The sequence below is a fragment of the Oncorhynchus nerka genome, linkage group LG8 (assembly GCF_034236695.1).
Source record: "Oncorhynchus nerka isolate Pitt River linkage group LG8, Oner_Uvic_2.0, whole genome shotgun sequence".
Taxonomy (NCBI): Eukaryota; Metazoa; Chordata; class Actinopteri; order Salmoniformes; family Salmonidae; genus Oncorhynchus; species Oncorhynchus nerka.
In genome coordinates, this window is record NC_088403.1 from 9488711 (window position 1) to 9511077 (window position 22367).

The following is a 22367-nucleotide window of genomic DNA, read 5'->3' on the forward strand; positions in this document are numbered from 1 at the left end:
ACTTTGCCAAAACATTTCAAACTACTTTTGTAATACAACTTGAGGTATTTTTTTAACATAAATAATCGATTTAAACTGAAGCTAGCTTTCTGGTCACGCTCTCTCCAGAATCTAACAGTACACTTCCTGTGACCCTTGTTCAAGATAAACCCTGCTTTCTTCAATACACAAAGGAATCTCAACCAATTTCTAAAGACTGTTGACATCCAGTGGAATCGATAGGAACTGCATTGACAAGAGAGTGACCTCCACAACAAAAAAATCTGAATGGTTTGTCCTCGGGGTTTCGCCTGCTAAATAAGTTCTGTTATACTTACAGACATGATTCAAACAGTTTTAGAAACTTCAGAGTGTTTTCTATCCAGAATCTACTAATAATATGCATATTTATTTTCTGGGGATGATAGCAGGCAGTTGAATTTGGGCATTTCATCAGGATCTGAAAATACTGCCCCTGGCACCCAGAAGTTAAAAGCCAGTGTTAGTTTCCCTGTTTTTCTGTTCTGAAGTGTAGTTCTATTTATCCCAGAACAGGAAGTAGTTCCAATTTAGTGAAGACCGTGTCAGTGACGTTATTAGACTGTATCTTTAGTGTTCTGAGGAGAACCAACCTGCACAGGGAAAGATACTGGGACTCGAACAGATTCTTCCTCCCTGTGTAGAATGTACTCTTTCACTATGCCTCTTCATCCCTCCCAGAATCTACTCTGCTTCTCTTCCTGTCTCTCTCTCTCTGCTTCTCTTCCTGTCTCTCTCCAGAATCTACTCTGCTTCTTCTCTTCCTGTCTCTCTCCAGAATCTAAACCCTGCTTCTCTTCCTGTCCCTCTCTCCAGAATCTAAACTCTGCTTCTCTTCCTGTTCCTCTCTCCAGAATCTACTCTGCTTCTCTTCCTGTTCTCTCTCCAGAATCTAAACTCTGCTTCTCTTACCTGTCCCTCTCTCCAGAATCTAAACCCTGCTTCTCTTCCTGTCTCTCTCCAGAATCTACCCTGCTTCTCTTCCTGTCTCTCTCCAGAATCTAAACCCTGCTTCTCTTCCTGTCTCTCTCTCCAGAATCTACTCTGCTTCTCTTCCTGTCTCTCTCTCCAGAATCTAAACTCTGCTTCTCTTCCTGTTCTCTCTCCAGAATCTACTCTGCTTCTCTTCCTGTCTCTCTCCAGAATCTAAACCCTGCTTCTCTTCCTGTCTCTCTCCAGAATCTAAACCCTGCTTCTCTTCCTGTTCTCTCTCCAGAATCTAAACCCTGCTTCTCTTCCTGTCTCTCTCCACAATCTAAACCCTGCTTCTCTTCCTGTCTCTTTCTCCAGAATCTAAACCCTGCTTCTCTTCCTGTCTCTCTCCAGAATCTAAACCCTGCTTCTCTTCCTGTCTCTCCAGAATCTAAACCCTGCTTCTCTTCCTGTTCCTCTCTCCAGAATCTAAACTCTGCTTCTCTTCCTGTTCTCTCTCCAGAATCTAAACCTGCTTCTCTTCCTGTCTCTCTCCAGAATCTAAACCCTGCTTCTCTTCCTGTCTCTCTCTCCAGAATCTAAACCCTGCTTCTCTTCTGTCTCTCTCCAGAATCTAAACCCTGCTCTCTCTTCCTGTCCTCTCTCCAGAATCTAAACCCTGCTTCTCTTACCTGTCCCTCTCTCCAGAATCTAAACTCCCTTCTTCTTCCTGTTCTCTCTCCAGAATCTAAACCCTGCTTCTCTTACTGTCTCTCCAGAATCTAAACCCTGCTTCTCTTACTGTCTCTCTCCAGAATCTAAACCCTTCTTCTCTTACTGTCTCTCTCCAGAATCTAAACCCTGCTTCTCTTACTGTCTCTCTCCAGAATCTAAACCCTGCTTCTCTTACTGTCTCTCTCAGAATCTAAACCCTGCTCCTCTTCCTGTCTCTCTCCAGAATCTAAAGCCTGCTTCTCTTACTGTCTCTCTCCAGAATCTAAACCCTGCTTCTCTTACTGTCTCTCTCCAGAATCTAAACCCTGCTTCTCTTCCTGTCTCTCTCCAGAATCTAAACCCTGCTTCTCTTCCTGTCTCTCTCCAGAATCTAAACCCTGCTTCTCTTCCTGTCTCTCTCCAGAATCTAAACCCTGCTTCTCTTCCTGTCTCTCTCCAGAATCTAAACCCTGCTTCTCTTCCTGTCTCTCTCCAGAATCTAAACCCTGCTTCTCTTCCTGTCTCTCTCCAGAATCTAAACCCTGCTTCTCTTACTGTCTCTCCAGAATCTAAACCCTGCTTCTCTTACTGTCTCTCTCCAGAATCTAAACCCTGCTTCTCTTACTGTCTCTCTCCAGAATCTAAACCCTGCTTCTCTTACTGTCTCTCCAGAATCTAAACCCTGCTCCTCTTCCTGTCTCTCTCCAGAATCTAAACCCTGCTTCTCTTCCTGTCACCTCTTTCAGAATCTAAACTCTTCAGGTAAGACTTCCAGCAGCACAGATGGGCCCAAGTTCCCCGGGGACAAGAGCTCAACAGCCCAGAACAACAACCAGTTGAAGAAAGGCATACAGGTGTTACCGGACGGTGAGGCTCAATTCCTCTCTCTCTTCTTCACCCTGTCCTTCACTCTGTCCTTCACTCCATCAAACCTCAAGGACCTGACTAGGAGGACCTGGTATAGGTGATGACTAGGAAGACCTGGTGTAGGTGATGACTAGGAAGACCTGGTATAGGTGATGACTAGGAAGACCTGGTGTAGGTGATGACTAGGAAGACCTGGTGTAGGTGATGACTAGGAAGACCTGGTGTAGGTGATGACTAGGAAGACCTGGTGTAGGTGATGACTAGGAAGACCTGGTGTAGGTGATGACTAGGAAGACCTGGTGTTGGTGATGACTAGGAAGACCTGGTATAGGTGATGACTAGGAAGACCTGGTGTAGGTGATGACTAGGAAGACCTGGTATAGGTGATGACTAGGAAGACCTGGTATAGGTGATGACTAGGAAGACCTGGTATAGGTGATGACTAGGAAGACCTGGTATAGGTGATGACTAGGAAGACCTGGTATAGGTGATGACTAGGAAGACCTGGTATAGGTGATGACTAGGAAGACCTGGTATAGGTGATGACTAGGAAGACCTGGTATAGGTGATGACTAGGAAGACCTGGTATAGGTGATGACTAGGAAGACCTGGTATAGGTGATGACTAGGAAGACCTGGTGTTGGTGATGACTATGAAGACCTGGTATAGGTGATGACTAGGAAGACCTGGTATAGGTGATGACTAGGAAGACCTGGTGTAGGTGATGACTAGGAAGACCTGGTATAGGTGATGACTAGGAAGACCTGGTATAGGTGTGATGACTAGGAAGACCTGGTATAGGTGATGACTAGGAAGACCTGGTATAGGTGATGACTAGGAAGACCTGGTATAGGTGATGACTAGGAAGACCTGGTATAGGTGATGACTAGGAAGACCTGGTATAGGTGATGACTAGGAAGACCTGGTATAGGTGATGACTAGGAAGACCTGGTATAGGTGATGACTAGGAAGACCTGGTATAGGTGATGACTAGGAAGACCTGGTATAGGTGATGACTAGGAAGACCTGGTATAGGTGATGACTAGGAAGACCTGGTATAGGTGATGACTAGGAAGACCTGGTATAGGTGATGACTAGGAAGACCTGGTGTAGGTGATGACTAGGAAGACCTGGTGTAGGTGATGACTAGGAAGACCTGGTATAGGTGATGACTAGGAAGACCTGGTATAGGTGATGACTAGGAAGACCTGGTATAGGTGATGACTAGGAAGACCTGGTATAGGTGATGACTAGGAAGACCTGGTATAGGTGATGACTAGGAAGACCTACAAGAAAGGCATTGGACTAGTTGGAAGACATTACAACGTTTTGACTAGGAAGACTTTTCCGTGGTCAGGAACAAGTAACCTGGTCATTTTATCATCAGCCGGGAAGAGGTCAACGTTCAACTCCAGTTAGGTGATGACTAGGTCAAAGACCATAGGTGATGACTAGGAAGACCTCAAACATAGGTGATGACTCAGGAAGACCACAGGTGACACTCAAAAGACCATAGGTGATGACAGGAAGACCTCAAACATAGGTGATGACTAGGAAGACCTGGTACAGGTGATGACTCAAACACACAAGAAACATTCAAACACACACACACAGTTCAAAACACGTGACACACTCAAACACACACACAACACTCAAAACACACACACACACTCAAACACAAACTCAAACACAAACTCAAACACTCACACACAAACTCAAACACTCACACACACTCAAACACTCACACACTCACACACACACACAAACACACACACACTCAAACACACACACACACACTCAAACACACACACAAACTCAAACACTCACACAAACTCAAACACTCACACAAACTCAAACACTCACACACACTCAAACACTCACACACTCACACACTCACACACACACACTCAAACACACACACACTCAAACACACACACACACTCAAACACACGAGGGTCCCATCCTCATTGGTCTTTCCCCTCCTCCCATCCAGGACGTGTGACGAACATTCCTGGGGGCATGGTAACAGACCAGTTTGGGATGATTGGCTTGTTAACGTTCATCAGGGCAGCGGAGACGGACCCTGGCATGGTGCACCTGGCACTGGGCAGCGACCTGACAACACTAGGACTCAACCTCAACTCGCCAGAGTAAGTCTGGTCTTCTCTAGGACATTATTTAGAAACTCTCTCAACGGGACCTGGGAATAACTGATCCAGGAGCAGTTTAGGCTGCAGCCGTAGTTAGACTCTTAACTTATGGAGTCAGACGGAGTGAAGCTTCATTATCCATCAGTAGATGCAGTATAATAAACTGTCTGGTGTGCTGTGAGGAGTAGCTGCTGTCTGTCTGATGTGAGGAGTAGCTGCTGTCTGTCTAATGTGATGTGAGGAGTAGCTGCTGTCTGTCTGTCTCATGTGCTGTGAGGAGTAGCTACTGTCTGTCTAATGCGATGTGAGGTGTAGCTGCTATCTGTCTGTCTGTAATGTGATGTGAGGAGTAGCTGCTGTCTGTCTGTCATGTGCTGTGAGGAGTAGCTACTGTCTGTCTAATGTGATGTGAGGAGTAGCTGCTGTCTGTCTGTCTAATGTGGTGTAGCTGCTGTCTGTCTGTCTAATGTGCTGTGTGGTGTAGCTGCTGTCTGTCTGTCTGATGTGTGGTGTAGCTGCTGTCTGTCTGATGTGCTGTGAGGAGTAGCTGCTGTCTGTCTGATGTGATGTGAGGAGTAGCTGCTGTCTGTCTGATGTGATGTGAGGAGTAGCTGCTGTCTGTCTGATGTGATGTGAGGAGTAGCTGCTGTCTGTCTAATGTGATGTGAGGAGTAGCTGCTGTCTGTCTAATGTGATGTGAGGAGTAGCTGCTGTCTGTCTGTCTAATGTGATGTGAGGAGTAGCTGCTGTCTGTCTGTCTAATGTGATGTGAGTAGTATCTGCTGTCTGTCTGTCTAATGTGATGTGAGGAGTAGCTGCTGTCTGTCTGTCTAATGTGATGTGAGGAGTAGCTGCTGTGTCTGTCTGCTGTGATGAGCAGCAGCAGGTGTCTGTCTAATGTGATGTGAGGAGTAGCTGCTGTCTAATGTGATGTGAGGAGTAGCTGCTGTCTGTCTAATGTGATGTGAGGAGTAGCTGCTGTCTGTCTAATGTGATGTGAGGAGTAGCTGCTGTCTGTCTAATGTGATGTGAGGAGTAGCTGCTGTCTGTCTGTCTAATGTGATGTGAGGAGTAGCTGCTGTCTGTCTGTCTAATGTGATGTGAGGAGTAGCTGCTGTGTCTGTCTGCTGTGATGAGCAGCAGCAGGTGTCTGTCTAATGTGATGTGAGGAGTAGCTGCTGTCTAATGTGATGTGAGGAGTAGCTGCTGTCTAATGTGATGTGAGGAGTAGCTGCTGTCTGTCTGTCTAATGTGATGTGAGGAGTAGCTGCTGTCTAATGTGATGTGAGGAGTAGCTGCTGTCTGTCTGTCTAATGTGATGTGCGTTCAGCTGACAGAGACGGTGTGTGTGTGTGTGTCTCATTACACAGTAACAATACAATGTGGTCCAGCTGCTCTACTCTGCCTGTATAGGGTAACTGCTGTCTCTCTGTCTGTGCTGTGTAGGGTAACTGCTGTCTCTCTGTCTGTGCTGTGTAGGGTAACTGCTGTCTCTCTGTCTGTGCTGTGTAGGGTAACTGCTGTGTAGGGTAACTGCTGTCTCTCTGTCTGTGCTGTGCAGGGTAACTGCTGTGTAGGGTAACTGCTGTCTGTCTGTGGGTGGTGATGTGACTAGTTTCATTATCTACATAGCTGGAGGGTTCGTGGAGTTGCATCTCCTGTGTTTGGTGACGACGCCCCTCAGACCAAAGGCTTCTGTTAAGCATTTCTCATGCACCAAATGTCAGCTGTGCACGTGCACTGTGTGTGCGTACAGTGTAAAGATAACTGCTAAGCCACTGAAGGCTGTCTGATCATAGCCTGTGTGTTGTCTCAGGGAGCCACACACCTAACACCCGCCCACTCTGGATCACCTGCGCTATTGATTGGTCAGAGGTGAGCCAGCAGCATACCACCCTGCATACCACTGCTGGCTTGATTCTGAAGCTAAGCAGGGTTGGTCCTGGTCGGTCCCTGGATGGGAGACCAGATGCTGCTGGAAGTGGTGTTGGAGGGCCAGTAGGAGGCACTCTATCCTCTGGTCTAAAAAAATATATCCCAATGCCCCAGGGCAGTGATTGGGGACATTGCCCTGTGTAGGATATTAAATGGGTGTCCTGACGCTCTGTGGTCACTAAAGATCCCATGACACTTATCATAAGAATAGGGGTGGGTGTCCTGGCTAACTTCCTAATCTGGCCCTCAAACCATCATGTTCACCTAATCATCCCCAGCTTCCAATTGGCTAATTCATCCCCCCTCCTCCCCCCTGTAACTATTCCCCAGATCGTTGCTGTAAATGAGAATGTTCTCAGTCAACTTACCTGGTAAAATAACGGTAAAATAAACACAAAAATGTAATGGCTGTCTTTAGCAGCCAATTAGAGGCCAGGATTCAGTGTCAGGTGATGTGGAGGGCAAGAGTGACAGTTTGGCTGATCTCTACTATAACAGTCCTTCTGAAGATAATAGTGACAGTTTGTCTGATCTGTTACTGGGAGTAGAGCGGGCTGTTACTGGGAGTAGAACGGGCTGTTACGGGAACGGTGCGAGGAGTGGCTCTTTCACACACATCTCTTGGCATCTCCCTCCTCCAGTCATAAGAAGATGAGCAGCCTTCACTAATCAGTCATCCTGCTACATGTTGTCTCATCCTGGCAGCCTGAGAGTAGTAGCAGGCAGCTGACAGCCTGAGAGTAGTAGCAGGCAGCTGACAGCCTGAGAGTAGTAGCAGGCAGCCTGAGGGTAGTAGCAGGCAGCTGACAGCCTGAGAGTAGTAGCAGGCAGCCTGAGAGTAGTAGCAGGCAGCTGACAGCCTGAGAGTAGTAGCAGGCAGCTGACAGCCTGAGAGTAGTATTAGGCAGCTGACAGCCTGAGAGTAGTAGCAGGCAGCTGACAGCCTGAGAGTAGTAGCAGGCAGCTGACAGCCTGAGAGTAGTAGCAGGCAGCTGACAGCCTGAGAGTAGTATTAGGCAGCTGACAGCCTGAGAGTAGTAGCAGGCAGCTGACAGCCTGAGGGTAGTAGCAGGCAGCTGACAGCCTGAGAGTAGTAGCAGGCAGCTGACAGCCTGAGAGTAGTAGCAGGCAGCTGACAGCCTGAGAGTAGTAGCAGGCAGCTGACAGCCTGAGAGTAGTAGCAGGCAGCTGACAGCCTGAGAGTAGTAGCAGGCAGCTGACAGCCTGAGAGTAGTAGCAGGCAGCTGACAGCCTGAGAGTAGTAGCAGGCAGCTGGCAGCCTGAGAGTAGTAGCAGGCAGCTGGCAGCCTGAGAGTAGTAGCAGGCAGCTGGCAGCCTGAGAGTAGTAGCAGGCAGCTGGCAGCCTGAGAGTAGTAGCAGGCAGCTGGCAGCCTGAGAGTAGTAGCAGGCAGCTGGCAGCCTGAGAGTAGTAGCAGGCAGCTGGCAGCCTGAGAGTAGTAGCAGGCAGCCAGCTGGCAGCCTGCAGCCTGAGTAGTAGCAGGCAGCCTGAGCAGCAGCCTGTAGCAGGCAGCCTAGTAGCAGGCAGCCTGAGAGTAGTAGCAGGCAGCCTGAGAGTAGTAGCAGGCAGCCTGAGAGTAGTAGCAGGCAGCCTGAGAGTAGTAGCAGGCAGCCTGAGAGTAGTAGCAGGCAGCTGGCAGCCTGAGAGTAGTAGCAGCAGGCAGCTGACAGCCTGAGAGTAGTAGCAGGCAGCTGACAGCCTGAGAGTAGTAGCAGGCAGCTGGCAGCCTGAGAGTAGTAGCAGGCAGCTGGCAGCCTGAGAGTAGTAGCAGGCAGCTGCAGCCTGAGAGTAGTAGCAGGCAGCTGACAGCCTGAGAGTAGTAGCAGGCAGCTGACAGCCTGAGAGTAGTAGGCAGCTGCAGGCAGCCTGAGCCTGAGAGTAGTAGCAGGCAGCTGACAGCCTGAGAGTAGTAGCAGGCAGGCAGCCTGAGAGTAGTAGCAGGCAGCTGACAGCCTGAGAGTAGTAGCAGGCAGCTGGCAGCCTGAGAGTAGTAGCAGGCAGCTGACAGCCTGAGAGTAGTAGCAGGCAGCTGACAGCCTGAGAGAGTAGCAGCCTGAGAGTAGCAGGCAGCTGGCAGCCTGAGAGAGTAGCAGGCAGCTGACAGCCTGAGTAGTAGCAGGCAGCTGGCAGCCTGAGTAGCAGGCAGCCTGGCAGCCTGAGCAGCTGGCAGCCTGAGTAGTAGCAGGCAGCTGGCAGCCTGAGCAGGCAGCTGACAGCCTGAGAGTAGTAGCAGGCAGCTGGCAGCCTGAGAGGGTAGCAGGCAGCTGGCAGCCTGAGAGTAGCAGGCAGCTGGCAGCCTGAGAGTAGTAGCAGGCAGCTGGCAGCCTGAGAGTAGTAGCAGGCAGCTGCAGGCAGCTGTAGCAGCAGCTGGCAGCCTGAGAGTAGTAGCAGGCAGCTGACAGCCTGAGAGTAGTAGCAGGCAGCTGACAGCCAGTAGCAGGCAGCTGACAGCCTGAGAGTAGTAGCAGGCAGCTGACAGCCTGAGAGTAGTAGCAGGCAGCTGACAGCCTGAGAGTAGTAGCAGGCAGCAGGCAGCTGGCAGCCTGACAGCCTGAGTAGTAGCAGGCAGCTGAGAGAGTAGCAGGCAGCTGACAGCCTGAGAGTAGTAGCAGGCAGCTGACAGCCAGGCAGCTGGCAGCCTGAGAGTAGTAGCAGGCAGCTGGCAGCCTGAGAGGAGTAGCAGGCAGCTGGCAGCCTGAGAGTAGTAGCAGGCAGCTGGCAGCCTGAGAGTAGTAGCAGGCAGCTGGCAGCCTGAGAGTAGTAGCAGGCAGCTGGCAGCCTGAGAGTAGAGCTGGCAGCAGGCAGCTGGCAGCCTGAGAGTAGTAGCAGGCAGCTGGCAGCAGGCAGCTGAGCAGCCTGAGAGGAGTAGCAGGCAGCTGACAGCCTGAGAGGAGTAGCAGGCAGCTGACAGCCTGAGGGTAGTAGCAGGCAGCTGACAGCCTGAGAGGAGTAGCAGGCAGCTGACAGCCTGAGAGGAGTAGCAGGCAGCTGACAGCCTGAGTAAGCAGGCAGCTGACAGCCTGAGAGTAGTAAGCAGGCAGCTGACAGCCTGAGAGGAGAGCAGGCAGCTGACAGCCAGGCAGCTGACAGCCTGAGAGGAGTAGCAGGCAGCTGACAGCCTGAGAGGAGTAGCAGGCAGCTGACAGCCTGAGAGGAGTAGCAGGCAGCTGACAGCCTGAGAGGAGTAGCAGGCAGCTGCAGCCTGAGAGGAGTAGCAGGCAGCTGACAGCCTGAGAGGAGTAGCAGGCAGCCAGCCTGAGAGGGTAGCAGGCAGCTGGCAGCCTGAGCTGGCAGAGGCAGCTGGCAGCCTGAGAGGCAGCAGCTGGCAGCCTGAGAGTAGTAGCAGGCAGCTGGCAGCCTGAGAGTAGTAAGCAGGCAGCTGGCAGCCTGAGAGTAGTAGCAGGCAGCTGGCAGCCTGAGAGTAGTAAGCAGGCAGCTGACAGCCTGAGAGTAGTAGCAGGCAGCTGACAGCCTGAGAGTAGTAGCAGGCAGCTGACAGCCAGGCAGCTGACAGCCTGAGAGTAGTAGCAGGCAGCTGACAGCCTGAGAGTAGTAGCAGGCAGGCAGCCTGACAGGCAGCTGGCAGCCTGAGAGTAGTAGCAGGCAGCTGGCAGCCTGAGAGTAGTAAGCAGGCAGCTGGCAGCCTGAGAGTAGTAGCAGGCAGCTGATCTCTGCTGTAGCCCCTGAAAAACACACACTCATTGGACAATAGGCTGCTATTATGTCCAATTGTCTTTTTTTTTTTAATCTAAAAACAAAAAGAAGGACACGCCATTGTAACCTGTTGACATGGCAACAAAATAATCTGTCAGTAACAACATGACCACTTTCTCGTCCTTCAGAAATCTGTACCCCAAGTTTGCATCTCCCTGGGCGTCAGCACCGTGTCGACCCCAGGACATCGGTACGTATCCTACCCAGCCAGAGTGCTCTGGAGGTGGGATAGATTCTGCCAGTTTCCCCGTCTGGTTCTCTCTAACCACTTCTCTCTTCCCTTCCAGACTTCCATGTTCCATCTGAGTATTTAACCAACATTCACATAAGGGACAAGGTATGTACCTCAGAGACAGAATAAACCCAGGGTTGGGTTGCTGTTGGCCACATCATGGCCACAACACACCACCATTCACCCTTATGGCAGCCCCCCCGCACCTGTCTGATTCAGACCTTCTTCTAAGTTGTTCATTAAGGATGGTTAAAGTACCTTTCTAACCAGCTCAATGTAACGTTGTGGTTTTGGCCCTCGTGTTATTGGCCCCTCTGTTTGGGTGCACGAGCAACACTTGTTGTAACTGCTCTGTCCACTGTGAGAGTTGAATCATCTTTATCTAGTTGAGATAAGAATGGCACGGTTAGCTTCTGTTGGTGCCAGGTAGCTGACTAGATCAATAACCTGTTGCCCCTCTCCCTCCACCCCTCTCCCTCTTCCCCTCCCCTCTTCCCCCTCTCTCCCTCTTCCCCTCCCCTCTTTCCCCCTCCCCCTCCACCCCTCTCCCTCTTTCCCTCCCTCTTTCCCCCTCTCTCTCTCTTTCCCCCTCTCTCCCTCTTCCCCCCCTCTCCCTCTTTCCCCCTCTCTCTCTCTTTCCCCTCGCTATTTCCCCTCTTTCCCTCGCTCCCTCTTTCCCCCTCGCTCTCTTTTCCCCTCGCTCTCTTTCCCCTCTCGCTCTCTTTCCCCTCTCGCTCTCTTTCCCCTCGCTCTCTTTTTCGCTCCTTTCCCCTCGCTCTCTTTCCCCTCTCGCTCTCTTTCCCCTCTCGCTCTCTTTCCCCTCTCGCTCTCTTTCCCCTCTCGCTCTCTTTCCCCTCTCGCTCGCTCTCTTTCCCCTCTCGCTCTCTTTCCCCCTCTCGCTCGCTCTCTTTCTCCTCTCTCGCTCTCTTTCCCCTCTCGCTCTCTTTCTCCTCTCGCTCTCTTTCTCCTCTCGCTCTCTTTCTCCTCTCTCGCTCTCTTTCCTCTCTCGCTCTTTCCTCTCTCTCTTTTCCTCCCCTCTCTCTCTTTTCCTCCCCTCTCTCTTTCCCCTCTTTTCCTCCCCTCTCTCTCTCTTCCTCTCCCTCTCCTCCTTCCAGCTTGCTGCAATCAAACTGTCTCGGTATGGGGAGGACCTGCTTTTCTATCTTTACTACATGAACGGAGGAGACCTCCTCCAGCTGCTGGCAGCAGTAGAGCTGTACGTATACAGACACACCACACTGTGTGAAGGATGCTCCTCAGCTGGGCTAGCTAGTGTCTGCTATGGTAACAGGCTTGGTGAGGTGTTTGTTTTACTCACCTTTTCTTGTGAATGAGCGCCCTCCTCTGGGTTGTAGTGGTACTGACGTGGAACATGAAGCAGAACATACCTCTATGTAGTCTGGCCCCTTCTGCCACCTCTATGTAGTCAGGACCCCCTTCTGCCACCTCTATGTAGTCAGGACCCCCTTCTGCTACCTCTATGTAGCCTGCCACCTCTATGTAGTCAGGACCCCTTCTGCCACCTCTGTAGTCAGGACCCCTTCTGCCACCTCTATGTAGGCAGGACCCCTTCTGCCACCTCTATGTAGGCAGGACCCCCTTCTGCCACCTCTATGTAGTCAGGGGCCCCTAGTCTGCTACCTCAATGTAGTCTGCTACCTCTATGTAGTCTGCCACCTCTATGTAGTCTGCCACCTCTATGTAGTCTGCCACCTCTATGTAGTCTGCCACCTCTATGTAGTCAGGCCCCTTCTGCCACCTCTATGTAGTCAGCTGCCACCTCTATGTAGTCAGGCCCCTTCTGCTACCTCTATGTAGCCAGGGTCTGCCACCTCTATGTAGTCAGGCCCCCTTCTGCTACCTCTATGTAGTCTGGCCCCTTCTGTCTGCCACCTCTGTAGTCTGGCCCCCTTCTGCTATCTCTATGTAGCCAGGGCCCCCTTCTGCTACCTCTATCTAGCCAGGGCCCCCTTCTGCTAGTCTGGCCCCTATCTACCAGGGCCCCCTTCTGCCACCTCTATCTAGCCAGGGCCCCCTTCTGCTATCTCTATGTAGCCAGGGCCCCCTTCTGCCACCTCTATCTAGCCAGGGCCCCCTTCTGCCACCTCTATCTAGCCAGGGCCCCCTTCTGCCACCTCTATCTAGCCAGGGCCCCCTTCTGCCACCTCTATCTAGCCAGGGCCCCCTTCTGCCACCTCTATCTAGCCAGGGCCCCCTTCTGCCACCTCTATCTAGCCAGGGCCCCCTTCTGCCACCTCTATGTAGCCAGGGCCCCCTTCTGCCACCTCTACTTAATGTAGTTTGTTTTTCAAGTCTTATAATCAATTGTTTCTACCGTATACAATGCTCTGCCCTAACATTTGACCCGTGACCTGTGACCTCAGCTTCAACCGGGACTGGCGGTACCACAAGGAGGAGCGTGTGTGGATCACGCGGGCGCCGGGCATGGAGCCCACTCTGAAGACCAACGCCTATGAGAGAGGCACCTACTACTTCTTTGATTGTCTTAACTGGAGGAAAGTAGCCAAGGTGAAGGACAGAGGCTTGAGGACTGTTACCGTAGTTACAGTGCATTCAGAAAGTATTCAGACCCCTTGACCTTTTCCACCTTTTCTTTGTTACAGCTTTATTATAAAATTTATAAAATTGTTTTTTTCTACACACTCAACCCCATTAAAAAACAAATAGCAATTTTTGCAAATGTATAATAAAGAAATTAAAAATTAAAAAATATAACATTTATATAAGTATTCAGACCCTTTACTCAGTACTTTGTTGAAGCGCCTTTGGCAGCGATTACAGCCTTGAGTTTTCATGGATAAGTTTGGCACACCTGTATTTGAGGAGTTTCTCCCATTCTTCTCGGGTTCTTGGTCACCTCCCTGACCAATGGGCTTTCTCCCCCTATTACTCAGTTTGTCCTGGCAGACAGCTCTAGGAAGAGTCTTGGTGGTTCTACAATTCTTCCATTTCAGAATGATGGAGGCCACTGTGTTCTTGGGGACCTTCAATGCTGCAGACATTTTCTGGAACCCTTCCCCAGATCTGTGCCTCGACACAATCCTGTCTCAGAGCTCTAAGGACAATTCTTTAGAGTTCATGACTTGGTTTTTGCTCTGACCTGCACTGACAACTGTGAGACCTTATATAGACAGGTGTGCATTTCCAAATCATGTCCAAGTTGTAGAAACATCTCAAGGATGATCAATGGAAACAGGATGCACTGGAGATCAATTTCCAGTCTCATAGCAAAGAGTCTGAATACTTATGTAAATAAGGTATTTAAGTTTTTTATCTTTAATACATTTGAAGAAAAAAATTACCTGTTTTCACTTTGTCATTATAGGGTATTGTGATGTCATCATGGGTTATTGTGATGTCATTATGGGGTATTGTGATGTCATTATGGGGTATTGTGATGTCATTATGGGTTATTGTGATGTCATTATGGGGTATTGTGATGTCATTATGGGTTATTGTGATGTCATTATAGGGTATTGTGATGTCATTATAGGGTATTGTGATGTCATTATGGGTTATTGTGATGTCATTATAGGGTATTGTGATGTCATTATGGGTTATTGTGATGTCATTATGGGGTATTGTGATGTCATTATGGGGTATTGTGATGTCATTATGGGGTATTGTGATGTCATTATGGGTTATTGTGATGTCATTATGGGGTATTGTGATGTCATTATGGGTTATTGTGATGTCATTATGGGGTATTGTGATGTCATTATGGGGTATTGTGATGTCATTATGGGTTATTGTGATGTCATTATGGGGTATTGTGATGTCATTATGGGTTATTGTGATGTCATTATGGGGTATTGTGATGCCATTATGGGGTATTGTGATGTCATCATGGGTTATTGTGATGTCATTATGGGTTATTGTGATGTCATTATGGGGTATTGTGATGTCATTATGGGTTATTGTGATGTCATTATGGGGTATTGTGATGTCATTATGGGTTATTGTGATGTCATTATGGGGTATTGTGATGTCATTATGAGGTATTGTGATGTCATTATGGGTTATTGTGATGTCATTATGGGGTATTGTGATGTCATTATGAGGTATTGTGATGTCATTATGGGTTATTGTGATGTCATTATGGGGTATTGTGATGTCATTATGGGGTATTGTGTCTAGATTGATGAGGAAAAAACAATGTAATCCATTCTAGAATGAGTCTGTAACATAATGTGGAAAAAGGAAGGGTCTTGAATACTTTCCCAAGGTGTTGTAGTTACAACTAGAAATACTGTTGTTTTGGGGGGGGGGGGGGTCAAGGCAAGAAAACAATAACAGCTTTTCCAATTGCATGTATGTGGTTTGATATTTGAATAGATGTGCTTTGTCATGCAGTTGTGGACATGTGTGTTTCCAACATGGACCCTTGACATGTGGGATCATTCACTCCCTGAGGATTTGTAAACCTGCTGATTCCCCCCGGATAGAGAGCTTCTAGTATTGTTCTATCATGTACAATATTCTCCTCCAGATGTTCTGTATTTAATATGCTGCTTCAGCTGAACACTGCTGTTGTCTACTGCTCTCCCTAAAATACTGCTGTTGTCTACTGCTCTCCCTAAAATACTGCTGTTGTCTACTGCTCTCCCTAAAATACTGCTGTTGTCTACTGCTCTCCCTAAAATACTGCTGTTGTCTACTGCTCTCCCTAAAATACTGCTGTTGTCCACTGCTCTCCTAAAATACTGCTGCTGTTGTCCACTCTCTACTGCTGTTGTCCACTGCTCTCCTAAAATACTGCTGTTGTCTACTGCTCTCCCTAAAATACTGCTGTTGTCTACTGCTCTCCCTAAAATACTGTTGTTGTCCACTGCTCTCCCTAAAATACTGCTGTTGTCCACTGCTCTCCCTAAAATACTGCTGTTGTCTACTGCTCTCCCTAAAATACTGCTGTTGTCCACTGCTCTCCCTAAAATACTGCTGTTGTCCACTGCTCTCCCTAAAATACTGCTGTTGTCCACTGCTCTCCCTAAAATACTGCTGTTGTCTCCCTAAAATACTGCTGCTCCCTAAAATACTGCTGTTGTCTACTGCTCTCCCTAAAATACTGCTGTTGTCCACTGCTCTCCTAAAATACTGCTGTTGTCTACTGCTCTCCCTAAAATACTGCTGCTGTCCCTAAAATACTGCTGTTGTCTCCTAAAATACTGCTGTTGTCCACTGCTCTCCCTAAAATACTGCTGTTGTCCACTGCTCTCCCTAAAATACTGCTGTTGTCTACTGCTCTCCCTAAAATACTGCTGTTGTCCACTGCTCTCCCTAAAATACTGCTGTTGTCCACTGCTCTCCCTAAAATACTGTTGTCTAAAATACTGTCCACTCTCTCCCTAAAATACTGTTGTCCACTGCTCTCCTAAAATACTGCTGTTGTCCTGCTCTCCCTAAAATACTGTTGTCCACTGTCCTAAAATACTGCTGTCCACTCTCCTAAAATACTGCTGTTGTCCACTGCTCTCCCTAAAATACTGCTGTTGTCTACTGCTCTCCCTAAAATACTGTTGTTGTCTACTGCTCTCCCTAAAAATACTGCTGTTGTCTACTGCTCTCCCTAAAATACTGTTGTCCACTGCTCTCCCTAAAATACTGCTGTTGTCCACTGCTCTCCTAAAATACTGCTGTTGTCCACTGCTCTCCCTAAAATACTGCTGTTGTCCTACTGCTCTCCCTAAAATATACTGCTGTTGTCCTAAAATACTGTTGTCTACTCTCCCTAAAATACTGTTGTTGTCTACTGCTCTCCTAAAATACTGCTGTTGTCTACTGCTCTCCTAAAATACTGCTGTTGTCCACTGCTCTCCCTAAAATACTGCTGTTGTCTACTGCTCTCCCTAAAATACTGCTGTTGTCCACTGCTCTCCCTAAAATACTGCTGTTGTCCACTGCTCTCCCTAAAATACTGCTGTTGTCCCTACTGCTCTCCCTAAAATACTGCTGTTGTCCACTGCTCTCCCTAAAATACTGCTGTTGTCTACTGTCCACTGCTCTCCCTAAAATACTGCTGTTGTCCACTGCTCTCCCTAAAATACTGTTGTCTACTGCTCTCCCTAAAATACTGCTGTTGTCCACTGCTCTCCCTAAAATACTGCTGTTGTCTACTGCTCTCCCTAAAATACTGCTGTTGTCTACTGCTCTCCCTAAAAAATACTGTTGTTGTCTACTGCTCTCCCTAAAATGTTGTTGTCTACTGCTCTCCTAAAATACTGTTGTTGTCTACTGCTCTCCTAAAATACTGCTGTTGTCTACTGCTCTCCCTAAAATACTGCTGTTGTCCACTGCTCTCCTAAAATACTGCTGTTGTCTACTGCTCTCCCTAAAATACTGCTGTTGTCTACTGCTCTCCCTAAAATACTGTTGTTGTCTACTGCTCTCCCTAAAATACTGCTGTTGTCTACTGCTCTCCCTAAAATACTGTTGTCTACTGCTCTCCCTAAAATACTGCTGTTGTCTACTGCTCTCCTAAAATACTGTTGTTGTCCCTAAAATACTGCTGCTCTCCCTAAAATACTGCTGTTGTTGTCTAAAACTGCTCTCCCTAAAATACTGCTGTTGTCCTACTGCTCTCCCTAAAATACTGCTGTTGTCTACTGCCCTAAAATACTGCTGTTGTCTAAAATACTGCTCTCCCTAAAATACTGCTGTTGTCTACTGCTCTCCCTAAAATACTGTTGTCTACTGCTCTCCCTAAAATACTGTTGTTGTCCACTGCTCTCCCTAAAATACTGTTGTCTACTGCTCTCCCTAAAATACTGCTGTTGTCTACTGCTCTCCCTAAAAATACTGTTGTCCACTGCTCTCCCTAAAATACTGTTGTCTACTGCTCTCCCTAAAATATACTGTTGTTGTCTACTGCTCTCCCTAAAATACTGTTGTCCACTGTCTAAAATACTGTTGCTCTCCCTAAAATACTGTTGTCCACTGCTCTCCTAAAATACTGTTGTCTACTGCTCTCCCTAAAATACTGTTGTCCTAAAATACTGCTCTCCCTAAAATACTGCTGTTGTCCACTGCTCTCCTAAAATACTGCTCTCCACCCTCCCTAAAATACTGTTGTTGTCCACTGCTCTCCCTAAAATACTGCTGTTGTCCACTGCTCTCCCTAAAATACTGCTGTTGTCCACTGCTCTCCCTAAAATACTGTTGTTGTCTACTGCTCTCCCTAAAATACTGCTGTTGTCTACTGCTCTCCCTAAAATACTGTTGTCTACTGCTCTCCCTGTTGTCCACTGCTCTCCCTAAAATACTGCTGTTGTCTACTGCTCTCCTAAAATACTGCTGTTGTCTACTGCTCTCCCTAAAATACTGCTGTTGTCTACTGCTCTCCCTAAAATACTGCTGTTGTCCACTGCTCTCCCTAAAATACTGTTGTTGTCCACTGCTCTCCTAAAATACTGCTGTTGTCTACTGCTCTCCCTAAAATACTGCTGTTGTCTGTTGTACTGCTCTCCCTAAAATACTGCTGTTGTCTACTGCTCTCCCTAAAATACTGCTGTTGTCTACTGCTCTCCCTAAAATACTGTTGTCTACTGCTCTCCCTAAAATACTGCTGTTGTCTACTGCTCTCCTAAAATACTGCTGTTGCTCTCCTAAAATACTGCTCTCCCTAAAATACTGCTGTTGTCCACTGCTCTCCCTAAAATACTGCTCTCCCTAAAAATACTGTTGTCTACTGCTCTCCCTAAAAAAATACTGCTGTTGTCTACTGCTCTCCCTAAAATACTGTTGTTGTCTACTGCTCTCCCTAAAATACTGCTGTTGTCTACTGCTCTCTAAAATACTGCTGTTGCTGCTCCCTAAAATACTGTACTGTCCTAAAATACTGTTGTCTACTGCTCCCTAAAATACTGCTGTTGTCTACTGCTCTCCCTAAAATACTGTTGTTGTCTACTGCTCTCCCTAAAATACTGCTGTTGTTGTCTACTGCTCTCCCTAAAATACTGCTGTTGTTGTCTACTGCTCTCCCTAAAATACTGCTGTTGTCTACTGCTCTCCTAAAATACTGCTGTTGTCTACTGCTCTCCCTAAAATACTGTTGTTGTCCACTGCTCTCCCTAAAAACTACTGTTGTCCACTGCTCTCCCTAAAATACTGCTGTTGTCCACTGCTCTCCCTAAAATACTGTTGTCTACTGCTCTCTCCTAAAATACTGTTGTTGTCTACTGCTCTCCCTAAAATACTGTTGTCCACTGCTCTCCCTAAAATACTGTTGTCCACTGCTCTCCCTAAAATACTGTTGTTGTCCACTGCTCTCCCTAAAATACTGCTGTTGTCTACTGCTCTCCCTAAAATACTGTTGTCCACTGCTCTCCCTAAAATACTGCTGTTGTCTACTGCTCTCCCTAAAATACTGCTGTTGTCTGCTCTCCCTAAAATACTGTTGTCCACTGCTCTCCCCTAAAATACTACTGTTGTCCACTGCTCTCCCTAAAATACTGTTGTTGTCCACTGCTCTCCTAAAATACTGTTGTCTACTGCTCTCCCTAAAATACTGTTGTTGTCTACTGCTCTCCCTAAAATACTGTTGTTGTCCACTGCTCTCCCTAAAATACTGCTGTTGTCTACTGCTCTCCCTAAAATACTGCACTGCTCTCCCTAAAATACTGTTGTTGTCCTAAAAATACTGCTCTCCCTAAAATACTGTTGTTGTCTACTGCTCTCCCTAAAATACTGTTGTTGTCTACTGCTCTCCCTAAAATACTGTTGTCTACTGCTCTCCCTAAAATACTGCTGTTGTCTACTGCTCTCCCTAAAATACTGCTGTTGTCTACTGCTCTCCCTAAAATACTGTCTGTGCTCTCCCTAAAATACTGCTGTTGTCTACTGCTCTCCCTAAAATACTGTTGTTGTCTACTGCTCTCCCTAAAAAAACTGCTCTTAAAATCCACTGTCTACTGCTCTCCTAAAATACTGCTGTTGTCTACTGCTCTCCCTAAAATACTGTTGTCTACTGCTCTCCTAAAATACTGTTGTCTACTGCTCTCCCTAAAATACTGTTGTCTAAAATACTGCTCTCCCTAAAATACTGTTGTCTACTGCTCTCCTAAAATACTGTTGTCCACTGCTCTCCCTAAAATACTCTCCTAAAATACTGTTGTCTAAAATACTGCTCTCCCTAAAATACTGTTGTCCACTGCTCTCCCTAAAATACTGTTGTCCTAAAATACTGTCCCTAAAATACTGCTGTTGTCCACTGCTCTCCCTAAAATACTGTTGTCCACTGCTCTCCCTAAAATACTGTTGTCCACTGCTCTCCCTAAAATACTGTCCACTGCTCTCCCTAAAATACTGTTGTCCACTGCTCTCCCTAAAATACTGTTGTTGTCCACTGCTCTCCTAAAATACTGTTGTCCACTGCTCTCCCTAAAATACTGTTGTCCACTGCTCTCCCTAAAATACTGTTGTCCACTGCTCTCCCTAAAATACTGTTGTTGTCCACTGCTCTCCCTAAAATACTGTTGTTGTCTACTGCTCTCCTAAAATACTGTTGTTGCTCTCCCTAAAATACTGTTGTTGTCTCTGCTCCCTAAAATACTGCTGTTGTCTACTGCTCTCCCTAAAATACTGTTGTCCACTGCTCTCCCTAAAATACTGCTGTTGTCTACTGCTCTCCTAAAATACTGTTGTCCACTGCTCTCCTAAAATACTGTTGTCACTGCTCTCCCTAAAATACTGTTGCTCTCCCTAAAATACTGCTGTTGTCACTGCTCTCCCTAAAATACTGTTGTCTACTGCTCTCCCTAAAATACTGTTGTTGTCTACTGCTCTCCCTAAAATACTGTCCACTGCTCTCCCTAAAATACTGTTGTCCACTGCTCTCCCTGTTGTCTACTGCTCTCCCTAAAATACTGTTGTCCACTGCTCTCCCTAAAATACTGCTCTCTCCCTAAAATACTGCTGTTGTCTACTGCTCTCCTAAAATACTGTTGTTGTCCTAAAATACTGCTCTCCCTAAAATACTGTCCACTGCTCTCCCTAAAATACTGTTGTCTACTGCTCTCCCTAAAATACTGTTGTTGTCTACTGCTCTCCCTAAAATACTGTTGTCCACTGCTCTCCCTAAAATACTGCTGTTGTCTACTGCTCTCCCTAAAATACTGTTGTCCACTGCTCTCCCTAAAATACTGTTGTTGTCCACTGCTCTCCCTAAAATACTGTTGTCCACTGCTCTCCCTAAAATACTACCGTTGTCCACTGTTGTCCACTGTTGTCCACTACCGTTGTCCACTACCGTCCCTAAAACCCTTGTTCCTCCCCTCCCTTTCTAGGAGTTTCATCTGGAATACGAGAAGCTAGAGGAGAGACCCCACGTGCCATCCACCTTCAACTACAACCCAGCTCAGCAAGCCTTCTGAGAGACTTCCTTCCCCTCGTTCTCAGTCCACCATGGGATCCTAGACCTGAGTTCTGGTCCCTGGCCCTGGTTCCTCACAGCAGACAGACGGACAGACCTACAGACAGCGAATGCCGGTGTGGCTGGCTCAGGCATCCTGCTTTTTATTCCTCGATCCACCGTCTGGCAAATTGACTTTAGGCCAAATGGAGGGAAATCCGGCGACCATTTTGGCTCCGAGCAGGTCCTTCTTCCCCTGAACTGAATGATGTGCCGCCTAATCAGACGCTGGTTTCTCTTTTTTTTTTAAATCTTTTTTTTTCTTTTCCCTGTTTTTTTTCCTGACCTTGTCCCTTTTGTTTTGGTTGGTTGTCATTTTGAAAACATTCAGAACCTTTTTGTTTACGCCTCCATTCTTCAGACCTCCCCATTGGTCACGAAGCACCATGACATCATAATACACACACACACAGACCCTCTGACAGTGACAGAACAAGGTTGATCTGTCATTATCCAACAGAAGTGTTCAAAGAAAATACCTCAACATAATGTTACTGTAGCAGAGTGGAAGACCCACAGACCCACAGACAGACCGACAGACCCACAGACAGACCCACAGACAGACCCACAGACAGACCCACAGACAGACCCACAGACGGACAAGAGGCCAGGAGAAAATGCAATGTTCATATTGTAGCTCTATTTCGTAATAAAAGAACACAAAAGATGTTTGTGGATTTGTTAATATGTGAAGACAAGACCCATAATAGTTCAGTTCGGACATTAACTCTCAAACACACATTTATTTTCCTTCTGTTTATTCTGTCATTCGCTCCCTTTCCATCCACCATTTCTCTGCCCCTTTTCTGCCCACAAGAATTATCCACCAATCAGTGACAGACAACCTCCAGCTGTCCGTATTCACTGAGCCTCATCCTCCTTCCAGGGATGAACAGGAGAACAAGAAAGAACTGTCTTTGTTACAATTTTGTAATAAAAGTACCAAATGTTTTTCCATTTTTTGGGAGGGAGGGGTCTTACAGGCATCACTGATGAATAAAGAGATGTGTTCGATGTGTATATATTATATATATGACATCTATTTTGGAGAAGATTAAAAATAAATCAAAACAGACTGTCGCCCGGCTGTACCTCGTTTTTAGGAGGTGAGCGCGGAGCGACGCAATACTGGATGTACTGTACGACGTGGATTAAACAGGACTGTTCTGTCAACAACAACAACCTGGATTAAAACTGTACTGGAGCCAGTGGATAGAGGACGACAATAACTGGTCAGGACAGGGGACCACAATAACTGGTCACTGGACAGGGGACCAGGCCTAACAACAACAACAACCTGGATTAAAACTGTACTGGAGCCAGTGGTGGATAACTGGTCAGGACAGGGGACCAGGCCTGTCAACAACAACCTGGATTAAA

At 47.4% G+C, this 22367-nt stretch overlaps 1 protein-coding gene across 3 annotated transcripts in view; it reads left to right on the forward strand.

Moving 5' to 3' along the window:
• The window catches only part of LOC115120619 (CCR4-NOT transcription complex subunit 2-like), a 142395-nt gene extending 120741 nt beyond the window's left edge, over positions 1 to 21654 (forward strand). For 2 of the 3 annotated variants that reach the window (XM_065021313.1, XM_065021314.1), the window contains exons 9-15: positions 2391 to 2511; positions 4505 to 4661; positions 10458 to 10519; positions 10617 to 10666; positions 11677 to 11777; positions 12946 to 13090; positions 20863 to 21654. In XM_065021313.1, the coding sequence (XP_064877385.1) occupies positions 2391 to 2511; positions 4505 to 4661; positions 10458 to 10519; positions 10617 to 10666; positions 11677 to 11777; positions 12946 to 13090; positions 20863 to 20949 (723 nt within the window). In that variant the 3' untranslated portion in view covers positions 20950 to 21654. Of the gene's footprint in view, positions 1 to 2390; positions 2512 to 4504; positions 4662 to 10457; positions 10520 to 10616; positions 10667 to 11676; positions 11858 to 12945; positions 13091 to 20862 lie in introns of all 3 variants that reach the window. The other variant, XR_010464499.1, reaches the window with a different exon arrangement.
• The last annotated feature ends 713 nt before the right edge of the window (positions 21655 to 22367 follow it).